Source organism: Sycon ciliatum, chromosome 2, assembly GCF_964019385.1.
Source record: "Sycon ciliatum chromosome 2, ocSycCili1.1, whole genome shotgun sequence".
Lineage (NCBI taxonomy): Eukaryota > Metazoa > Porifera > Calcarea > Leucosolenida > Sycettidae > Sycon > Sycon ciliatum.
In genome coordinates, this window is record NC_088644.1 from 36,149,015 (window position 1) to 36,160,705 (window position 11,691).

Below are 11,691 nucleotides of genomic sequence, written 5' to 3' on the forward strand. Positions count from 1 at the left end.
ACAATGCCATAAGCGCGAAGGCCTTTCCCAATTGAGAACTGGTGGTTTACAACAAGGTCCATATGTACACTGGACATGTAGCTAGTTACATTTGAAGTACATGTACATGTAGATGTAACTGTATATTTTGTAGGAGTTCGAGACACAATCTGATCCATTCCAGATAGGTAACTTTGTGATGCATGTTCACCTGTCGACTTGTTCGTCTCAATTGACTTGAATTTAGTAATGCATTGCAATGATATGCTGTGTGCTATTGTCACGTTGTTATCAATTACTTCTCCTATGTCGACATTGCCAGTAAAATATAATTGTTTTGGATGGTGCACGTAAGTAGTTTCGTTTTGTGTGGTGTGTGCGAGTGCATGTGGTGTCCTTAGGAATGGTCCCATGCGTTCTATGTGCGCTGGAGTACTGCCAGTTATGTGCCAGGTCACTGCCCAAAGGCATGGCTTGGTGCATATTTGGCAGTGCACCAGCGTACGTAGTACGCCTGGGGTCATTCCTAATGGGCATGGGTACGCCGTACCCGGGCATTATCGTCTGATAATGCCCTGGTACGGTGGTGCTCTGATTGGCCAAATGCTAGCAACGACCTGACAACAGGCACGTGACATGTATGAAGCCCCATTCACCCTACTACGTCCCATTCACCCTACTACGTCCCATTCACCCTACTACGTCCCATTCACCCTACTACGTCCCATTCACCCTACTACGTCCCATTCACCCTACTACATCCCATTCACCCTACTACGTCCCATTCACCCTTGTACCACCCACCCAAGTCCCTTCCACCCAAGTCCCATCCACCCTAGTCCCCTCCACCCAAGTCCCCTCCACCCAAGTCCCATCCACCCAAGTCCCTTTCACCCAAGTCCCATCCACCCTAGTATCATCCACTTTAGTCCCAACCACCCAAGTCCCATCCACCCAAGACTGAAGTCCCATCCGCCCAAGACTGAAGTCCCATCCACCCAAGTCCCATCCACCCAAGACTGAAGTCCCATCCACCCAAGTCCCTTCCACCCAAGTCCTATCCAGCCAAGTCCCACCCACCCAAGTCCCATCCACCCAAGTCCCTTCTACCCAAATCCCTTCCACCCAAGTCCCATCCAGCCAAGTCCCTTTCACCTAAGTCCCATCCACCCATGTCCCATCCATCCTAGTCCCCAACAATCCTAGTCCCATCCACCCAAGTCCCGTTCATCCAAGTCCCTTTCACTAAGTCCCATCCATGCTAGTTCCATCCCACCAAGTCCCTTCCACCTAACTCCCATCCACCCTAGTCCCATCCACCCAAGTTCCATCCACCCAAGTCCCTTCCACCCAAGTCCCTTCCACCCAAGTCCCTTCCACCCAAGTCCCTTCCACCCAAGTCCCTTCAACCCAAGCCCGATCAACCCTAGTCTCATTCACCCTAGGCCTATCAGCCCTAGTCACATTCACCCCAAACCGACCGATCATAAAGTCCAATTCACCTCAAACTGGGATACCGCCAACATGGTCCTATTGAAGATTAGAAAATCTATAGGTATAACACATAGAGAAAAGTTGACTTACCATGGAGTGAAAACCTTGCGGAGTTTGCTTCAAATCCCACGGGAAGCGTTATCTTCGCGAGCATTATGCGGAGAGTTCACCTTGGCTATGTTATGGTCAAGGGAAGACTGAACGTGAGCTATTGGAGATCGCCAAATTCCAGAAGTTGCGTGGTGGAACGAAGATTACCAAGTCCGAGCTCAGTGATTTCATCAAAGATTGCTAGGGTGCTCAACTTAAAACAACCCGCGTCAATTCTGTGGAGACGGAAAAGCCGGGAAAACTGAAACGCCAGCCAACCTACACCTATTACAACAACCGTGGCTCGATGAAAACCTGACAGTGACAAGATTGCCAACGACATTTCCCAAGACCTGGTATTGCGAATTCAAATTAAAAAAACAACAACAAGACCGGCCTCGACAACGCCATCTACAGTCTACATCATGCATAGCTACTATTCCAACTAATTATTACTTGGTGAATACTGAGACGGCTCAAACGGACACTTGGTACACCTACCCTAACCGAAATGGTCATCCACCTGTATCAAAGGAGGCGAAACCGCCTGTTTGTGGTGCGACGTTAAATAAACTTGTACAACAAGTGGAAGCATTCGCCTAAATTTGAAATTCGCGAGCAAAAGCTAAAGAATGGATTACCGAACAAGAATTCAAACGCTTTTAACAGCACTGACAACATCCGCCGACCTAACACCAAAATGGATTTTCGAATCCTTTGCTGGCCTCGTGGTTTCGACTGTGAAGACCAAGCAAATGCACCTCGTGCCGCCGATTCCGATTACTATTACCGCTGCTATTCTTCGTACGACGCATGTTTTGCAGTACCGCCTCTCAGATCAGGTGCTGAAGAACAAGGCCATGGGGATATGGCCCTGTTGTGGGTCTCCTCCTCCCACTTCAGACTCGTCTTTTTTTTATGTAGCTGGCACCATGTGTATTTGAAGCCAAATACATTTCCGGGTACTGTATTGCTGTTTACCGTATGATGTATCATTACCACCACATTCTAGTGGATTAGCAAGTCTTTGTTAGTACACACTTGACGTGTATTTCTCATTTTCATTCTTACAAATCACGCTTGTAACCTTTCAGCACCGTCACTAGGTGTTACATGACATACATGTACTTCTCCGTTTGGTTGTTTCAAAATACGTTTGTTGAGTGTTTTCTTCTCTCATCACCGAACTGTCACTTGAAGTTGAAGTAGCACTCAGTTACACTTGGATTAAGTTCGCCGGGGAGACATCTGCCTCATTACCTCGCCTTGAGTTTGTTATCTTAAAAAATAAACAAGGTACAAACCATACGGTCTCCCGCCTCCCGGCAGGGAAAACGATATTAGAGAAAGTAAACTGGAGAAAGACGTGACAGGAGAGAAAATACTCAAAATCAAATAATGAATGAATATTAAACACCAAATTATGGATGTCCGGGGATAAATGCTTGTTCAATTAGACATCGCCGGAATGGCAGTGAATTTATTAGAGTCGGCTTTGAATCTAAGGCTTCACAACAAGGTACAGCACAATCTGGTTAATGCTCACAAAAAGGAGGGACAACATGATTCCACATTGGAAAAAATATTTGGTCATGGTTGGCTTCATATCTGGTCATTGTTGCAATGATGGGTAAGCTGAGGATAATACTGAAGCTATGGCACATCATCACATTTCGGTTTCGCAGCTCACTGACGCAACTGCTGTTGTCGGTTGGGGCGCGGAAGTGGTCGAAGCAGCCGAAAGCGCTGGAACTGTGGCAGGCATGCTAGTATCCAAGAGGCCACCAGTCGGACTGTGTGCAGCAGCAGTGGCGGGGACACAGGCTGCCGGTTGTTCTGGATACATCGCTGTACAGACATCGTGTGTTGACGACGTTGGAGGAGACAGAACCGAGTGCAGCTCCGACTGCGACGTTGGACAGAACTTTCCCGGCTCGTCTATCAGGTCAGTGCTGGGGTTGGCGCCACCGACAAGAAAGTCACTCATGCCTTGAGGCTGGTAGGTCATTGATGGTAGAAACGGTGGTGGCGAGGTGTTCTGACTCATCGAAGTAGACTGCTGTGGCATGTGGTTCATGTAGGACGACCAGGAGGCATTGAAAAGCGGCGAGGTCATGCGTTGCGGGTACATTTGTGTGCTTGGTGGCGATGGGTACATGGGTGGGGGCTGCGTGGAGTTATTCAATGGAAACGCGGCCATAGAATGGCCGCTTGTGGTGTAGTTGCCGTGTGACATGCAAGCTAGGCTAGCCAGAGACTGGTAGTGTGGGTAAACAGGAGCCGTGCCGCACGAGTGCATGGGATAAGCTGCGTTGGACCTTGGCTGGTAGCTGCTGGCCAAGATAGAGGAGATTTCAAACGGACTGTCACCCACATTGACGGCACTGTCGGTGCTATTGAGTCTCGACTTTACCGTGGGCAGGGTCGAGTCGGATGGTCGGTGTATCAGCTCATCCACTTCAGAGTCCTGGCCCCGGAGCATGTGTTCGGTGAGCATGAGTTGATCCATCGGCGGCAGACTTGGCTCCTCGCCGTCCGGGGTTTCCGCCACCGGGGATGATCTGCTTCCCGATGTCCTGTGATGAGGTGCAGTCATTGCCTCGTCGTCGTCACCATCTTCCTCCTCCTCTTCTGGACACTCATCACTCTGAAATGCGCTGTCCAGAGCCGTGGGGAAATCCCCGCTTGTCACCGAGTCCCTGCCACTGTCAGAAGTGGCCAAACTCGATGTGCTGTGCAGCAAAGGAATAGGGCAGGAAATGACACAGGTAAGTGAAGGAAGAGTAGAATGTGCCTGGCTGTGCTGGGCCTTTGCTTTAGACTGTAATTTTAGTCCACATTTGCCACGGTTCTTTTTCTTTCGCTCTTTTTGACTTCTTTTTCTTGCCAGCCGTGGTTGGCTATAAAAGCCCTGTGCTGCTTAGGCACTCCGGACAGTACAGTACATGCTACCAAAGACCAAGACCAAAGCAGCGCTTTGAGGACCCTTCAGCATTCTTTTGCCAGTCATTTGACCTGGGTTATAAGGTACGGATCTCCAGGCCCACTGGATAAAGTATACCCAAGTAATTAGCTACACTGTACTACATGTGCCTGATGAAGAGACTGATAGCAATCAGAATTTGTACGTTTACATGAGGGCAATACTACCCCCCCCCCCCCCCCATTCCACTGTATGGATCCTAGCATGGGAAAGCGTGAGCCGCCGGACAATTTCTTGAATGACCAGATACTGCCAATTGGTGTCTGAATTGAAAAGGAAGGTGTTGCAGTACAGTAGAACCTGTCAAGGCGACCACCTGTCCCAGAAGACCACCTGTCCCAGAAGACCACCTGTCCCAGAAGACCACCTGTCCCAGAAGACCACTGCAACCAGGACCAAGGAATGCTATTTCCAGTCAAATGACCCTGGATAAGGAGACCAACTGGTAACAGAGACCACGTTTTGAAGGTCCCTTGAGCGGTCGTCTTAGACAGGTTTCACTGCATCAGTAAATGGAATTTTGGGGTACAAAAGTATCAAGACATTCTCAAAGCGAAGCACGCACCTTGTCTTGCGACTTGATGACTTTCCTGCACTCCTGTCTGAAGCTCGGTCTCGCTGGCGACGGTTCTTGAACCCTGCAATACGCAACCCAACAATGATTGTCGTTAAAACGGATACAAAGCAGCTACACGTACCAGAGTGATAATTTGACACGTCCCACTGTGTACTTCACAGTTTATGGTTTTGAACCATATAGAATGCAGAACCAAATTCCAGGTGCCCGCACATGTACGGAGAACTTGATAACTACACAAAGTGTCTGAGGTCCTTGCTGCAAAATAGTGCTCAGTACCCAAGTCAAGGGCAGAGGGTATTACACAAGGCAAAGCAACAGAGACCAGTATCTTTCTCGTGACTCCAAGTTCCGTGGTATTAAACACTCCGAGTTTCGTGGTTTTAAAGACGCCGAGTTTCGTGGTTTTAAACACAAAACTCCCGTGGAATCACGAGAAAGATATTGGTCTCTGTTGTTCTGCCTTGTGAACTTGATAATTATGTGTATCAAACCTGCGATATCAACTAGACAAACTCCAACCAATGTACCCTACTACGGGAGCAACGTCGTTATTGATGTACAATCATACACCACGGGCAAGGGCATTTGAAGGACGTAAACTGGTACGCTGCATTGGGAAAGTCGCACCTCAGAGCCTATTTGACCCGTTGAGAGTATAATACCATTATGATTGTAATTCAAAACTTCTTCCCGTTTTGTCACCATACTAGTTTATGGTGTGTAATGTCGGATACCGGCATGGGACAGACAGCTGTGTTCCGCATTGTAATTGCCTAGTATGACATCGATTTTATAGTACAGCATTATTTTTATTTTTATTATTCTTTATTTCCACGATGGCCCATGGCCAATAAGGAATTATGATCTGTACCTCTGGTTTCATGGATGCTGCAGCACAGGAGGACAGGTTGCTAAGCCCAGCTGCACAAGTAGTTCAACTATTCCAGTCTAGTAGTAGAATCAGACATGGGTACATGGCGGCCAGGTGGACGCCAGATGTGCCACTTGATAAACGTATTATCACCACACCACATCAGGGAAATGCACCATTACTCAACCTGTAGATCTACATCATCATAGATGTTGAGTAGATGTTGTCGGCTACATTCTACCTGGACAACATCATGGTGTACTTACTTACAACACTGCTTATTTGTGAACCCTTAGAATTTTTAGAATTCATGCTGAATCTTTTAGTTGTATGACGTACACACCTAGTCTACAGCGTAGCTAGCTTAGCTGCTAGCTGCAGCATGTCCTTGCTTGCGTGCAAGGGATGGATCTACGGACGATATGTACAAAATAATGTTCATGCCTATAGCTAGGAAACTGAGGTATACTACTGGACGGAGACTCCCTCGATTTAGGCTAAGGCCTGCGGAGATTCCATAAATACAAAATACAAATCTGGAACTGCTGCTGCCAGAGCTGATCTATTTCGCCGTGCAGTACTGATATCATAATTTTCGATATTTTTTGTGATGACCATCATTGACGCATGTCCGCGGCACAGACTCAGTGCTGGTAAATCACATTCAGCACTCCAAAGCTAGCGAAGAATTAAATTATTTACAATTATCATGGTAACCACTACTACAGTACAACCATTGGCAAGCGGCTGATCCTGTAAGAGGAACTTTCCCAAACACCTAAGACACTCGCGCTTACACAAATATTTTTTGGTGTCCGAAATTAATCGCCGTGTGTATCCACCAAATACAGTTGTAACCGGAAAACTTACAGTTCGACACTTGTGTGACCGTCAGACCTGTTTCCGCTGCTAATTTTCTTTTCTGCGCTGGCGACGGATAGCGGTTGCTCTTGTAGTAATCCTTCAGACGGTTCCGTGACTTATCTTTGAAGCAGTAGCTCGTCTCCTCACCGTCCCAGATCGTCCTCGGCAGGGGGTACTTTCGCCTGATGCGGTACTTGCCCACCGCCCCAAGGGCGCGGCCTCGAACCCGTTCCGCCTCCCTGTAGTGGGCCTGCAGCCAGAGCTGCTGCATCTTTTGATGGGAAGAAGGTGAGAATTGGTAAGACTTGAGGATGTGGTAGAGCTGTTGATAATTGTTCCGGTGGAAAGCCAGAATGGCGCGCGCCTTGAGCACGCTTTCATGGCGCTGCACTTCATCATGGAGAGGCAAGGACCAGAGAAAACGCTCAAGACGTTCGATCTGGCCGTTCTGCTGAAGGACTTCGCAGACGCATGCTACCTGGTCAAGGCTGAACGTGTACGTTGTCGGAAGAAGAGGGTTGTTGAGAGAGTGATTCTGCTGCTGCTGAACACTTTGCGCCGCCTGCAGGGAGGCTGCTTGGGCGGCTTGGTGAGCAAGATAGTTCGGTTCAGTTGACTCGACGGGAGGTAGGTAAGTGCCTGCAGACTGTGAACTGGCGTTGCTGCTCATGGGGAGTGGCATCGGATTTGCTGCTTCATATGCGGCAATGCGCTCCGCTTCCAAGGCGGCGTGGAGCGCCGGAGAAGCGCCAAAGTACTCGACGTTTGAGGCAGAGCTTGAAGAAAGACGCTGATCACGGACTGCCGACGGGCTAGTGAAGTTGGCCGTCTTCATGTTGCTTGATCAGGACTAGCGGCGAAACGTGATGTCTCCTCTCAATCAGCTTAGTTTACCTAGGCTTGACCAGTCGTCAGTTGTCAGAGCAGGATAGGGTTAGGTCGATCAGACCTGCAGGCCGAACAACGACTTCAAATGTATGTAGAGATCAGTTGTCCGAACAAACAACGAAATATTGCCTCTCCTCTACAAGACATGAAGAAGCCAACTGATCCCTTCTTGGGTTTGCCAGCGTCTTTTCACCCCTCCATACTGCATACTGAGCCTCCTCGTCCCTGGCACTGCCCTGTCGTCGTATTCCAGGTGGTCACGTGTGCCGATTCTGGACTGCTGTACTGCGATGTGCGCGTACTGGGTACAGGGTGCAACAGAAGAGTGATATGAGGGTATTCGCTGGAACCGCAGACTGTCCGAGCTCCGGCTGACTTCACCGCACGATTCTGCAGCGAATGGCTGGAGGGCTGGCTGTCAGAGGCTGATCATCGTTCGACCTGCCAACGTCACACTGCGTCAGGATACGCGTATGGTCTTGGACAGCTGTGGTGTATGACTATTAGGTTCGCAATGAAGTGAGTGTACTGCCAGTATTCGGTTTCACTTGCCCTACAAAAAATCCTTTCCAGGAGTAGACATTGGAAGTATTCCGGCTACTGGGAGAAGGAAGTTTTGATTGGCAAGTATACACCATGTCCTGCCTGATGCACTCAACTGCCGAACTGGCTAAGTTTAGAGAGGTTTGGAACTGTTTATGTGTGAGTGTGATGTGACCAAACCAACCTGACGCACTTTGCTCGTGAAAGCACGTAGGGACAGAGCCTGGACGCGAGCGTAGTGACTACAATGTAGTGTTCCCCTCGGGGAAATAAAATCTTCATTTATCATGGCAGTACAGTCTGTAACGTTTTTTAGGCCTTCTGCCCAGTTCTGAAGTAGCAGGTACTTCTTCATGATTTCAGCTCTAGTCTTTCGCTTCGGCCACGAATACGACGTCGTGTACATTAAACTAGTCTTTCAAAGTGGTAAAGTAATCGGTCAGTACACGAGTTAGTTTGCATTGGATCTCTGTGTCCTACAACTTACTTTGACGTGTGCAGTATTACAGTACATACATACATTTTTTACTATAACAACACTGTTGTTCACTACTGAGTACGGTACTTGCTATGAGGGAATGGAAAAGGGAAAAGTAACGTAGTGACAGTTTTCTTCAAACTTACAACAAACTTAGTTTGAAGAAAACTGTCACTACGGTACACCATGACTGTGTTGTGTTATTGTTGTTGGCGCATGGCGTTAGATTCTTATTAGCATTACGCACAGTACAGTGTGCACGTACATAATGATGTGGCCGTGGTGATATGCATGCTGTGTTCAGCAGTTGAACGTGCGCCATCAGTTGGCCGTTCTATGGGTGGACCTGCCATAATTGTTGTACATGTATGTCGTCTGCATGGCGTGTGCGCAAGATCGTTACAAATACAATCATGCTCAACAAGGGCTACTGACTGTAGTCTGTAGCCTAGTGTAGGAGGCGCTCCGTGCACCTGCATCGCGTTTTCGCAGCTGACTACTACTCCGAGTACTCGTACTGCTACAACTAACTAGTAATAGAGTTTGCCCAGGGTTGACAGTGCATATGCGTGCGCGTTACGTACCAGTGATCTGTGCTACCCACTGCAGCGTGCAGGTACTCTGTGACAAGACTGTATGATGGGTTTCCCCTCGGGTCTTCGCGCCGTTCGCGGGTGCGGGGAGCATGCGCAAAGGCGTTGCTTTTTTACGCCCGGTTGCGTGTCGTGCGGAGAAGACAAAGGTGTTTGATAGGTGGACGAGTGTTGGCCATTGATGCAGTGAGCTGACGGACTGACTAGCTAACTAAACGCTGATCCGCTCCGGCTACGAGTACTGACAGCGTGGAAAGACGCCACACACGTCCTTCGGCTCCTTCCAATGGACCAGAAGAAGCGTACGTGCACATCCGTGAGCTCTCGGGGCACAGAGAAAACCAGTTTGCTGGCTCCAGCAACTCACAGGAAGAACAAAGGAGTTGATAAGATCACCGGGCATCTCCCCCTACAACAAAAGAAAACGTTCCTCCTTCGTTGTGAGATGACTAGCTACAGCGGTGGCGTCTTATTCAATTCCTGCTCTTGACCATTGCTAGGTGTTTCAGCTACATACACAGGACAAAAGGCCACCATGTCAACGTAATGTAGTGTTAGTACTTCATTCAGTGAACGAACATGGAGGGTCAGTAGTGAGTGTATGCTGGATTTCAGAAGGACTCCGGAGATGGTATCAATAGTATAGGAGGTGACGGAGCGTACTGTGCTACTCTCTGTGGGCTCAATGCTTCGACTCTCTGTGGGCTCAATGCTTCGACTCTCTGTGGGCTAAATGCTTCGACTCTCTGTGGGCTATTTACCATTAGTGGCATTACTTAAAAAAAAGTGTTGGTCTGATGTGCAAGAGTACCACCAGTGACCAGGCGCTAGGCTGAGGCTTCCTGTGATACCACACTCTGATTGTATTGTTACAATAGTTCCCCATGAGTGCAGCACCTACATGTATAGCACTGAGTGTTATCCATTTCTCCCGATAGTCTCACTGAAATGCTTCTTCTTTCACCCTCCCTCTTCCATTTTTAATATCCACACTTCTCTTCCCGCGGAATATAGTAATGCTCTGAAACCAGAAACAGGTGACCTGTAGTAACCACAGTGGTATTCACGTTTTGTTACAAAAACTACTTCAAACGTCCTTTGCCACAAGTCACGCGGCATATGTCTGCATGATTCCCGGCATGTATCGGTCTTACCAAGAGTACATAACTTATGTACTCTTGGTCTTACCAAGACTCCAAGAGTACAATAACCCCTGCCTGGGGGTACCCAGAGTCCACTCAGTTTTTAATTTTTTTTAATTTTGTGTACGACTGTACACTCAGTACAGTGCTGTAGTACTACTAGTACTACTAGCCTGTTGATGGGAATTACCCGTATTGCGTGACCGATCCTTTCATTGTTCTAATCTTTCCTTTTCCTTTTGGGCTTTGAATAAAACAAGTAACTAGCCTCTTACTTGTATGAGACTAGAGCTGAAAAATATACTTGAAGTACTCCATCGTTCCATTATGGATTTCCATAGCACACTTCCTTTTCAACACCCTCAACTGATGATATACAAGTAGATCTACACTGCACATGGGACCGGGGCTCTGCCAACGTGCAACCGCGGAAGGTTGTAGTAAGCTCACTGTTTCCGAACACAGTGTCCTCCACCTAAGTCCTTGTTTCATACTGTCAATCTAACAATTATGAATTTATGATTGTACTTGTACCAAGAGTTATGTACTCTTGCTTGTACGTATACTAGTACTGTATGTAATGCCGAAGAGTACTACTACATGTAGTACTCTGTTGTTTCCCTCGGAAAATGGCGAGTACATCGTCGCCCCACTGTACGTACGTGCACAGGCGGCGAACACTTCCATTTTTGAGTATAAGCAATGCTGTTATGTTTGGATGACTCAGGTTCGTGTACACATAGCTACCATGTTTACAGGACACCCTACACTCTGGGCGAACAAGACAGAAGAATGTTTTCAAGAGAAGAAGACGCCCCGATCAGACTGCCAGAATGGCTAGATGCAGGCTTGTTCTGGACATAGTTGCTCGCTTATCACATTCCTGGCTGCTTTTCCGATGACTTTTCCGATGTCTTGTTCGTGCCACTACTGGCACTAGCTGGACTTTGTCTGTAGTTTCCATTCCAAACACAACGGCTGTGTTGCCTTCACTACGATTCAGTACGAAGGCATACTAGAATATGTCTGTGTAACCGTTTAGCTGGTTTATTGTTTGGGTGGTGTATAATGACCGGGCACTGCTGCTTGTCATGTATGTGAGAGAGAGAGAGAGAGATAAGAGGAGAGAGAGAGAGAGAAATAGAGACGGAGATACTAGTACTGCATCTAGAGCTAAGAAGGTAGC

General features: G+C 48.0%; 1 protein-coding gene across 1 annotated transcript; it reads right to left on the bottom strand.

Moving 5' to 3' along the window:
- Nucleotides 1-2,790: 2,790 nt before the first annotated feature.
- On the bottom strand, nucleotides 2,791-7,918 carry LOC135809866 (homeobox protein SIX5-like). The gene is made up of 3 exons (XM_065323306.1): nucleotides 6,868-7,918; nucleotides 5,112-5,184; nucleotides 2,791-4,295 (listed from the first exon to the last, which is right to left on the bottom strand). Exons 1-3 carry the CDS (start codon nucleotides 7,694-7,696, stop codon nucleotides 3,230-3,232), a joined length of 1,968 nt encoding a protein of 655 aa, XP_065179378.1. The 5' UTR covers nucleotides 7,697-7,918; the 3' UTR covers nucleotides 2,791-3,229.
- Nucleotides 7,919-11,691: the final 3,773 nt, after the last annotated feature.

Coding starts and splice junctions, on each gene's coding strand:
- LOC135809866 (XM_065323306.1), bottom strand. CDS start 7,696: ATGAAGACGGCCAACTTCACTAGCCCGTCGGCAGTCCGTGATCAGCGT. Junction 5,185..6,867: donor GGTCACACAAGTGTCGAACT/GTAAGTTTTCCG, acceptor TGCGTATTGCAG/GGTTCAAGAACCGTCGCCAG. Junction 4,296..5,111: donor TCATCAAGTCGCAAGACAAG/GTGCGTGCTTCG, acceptor TTTGCTGCACAG/CACATCGAGTTTGGCCACTT.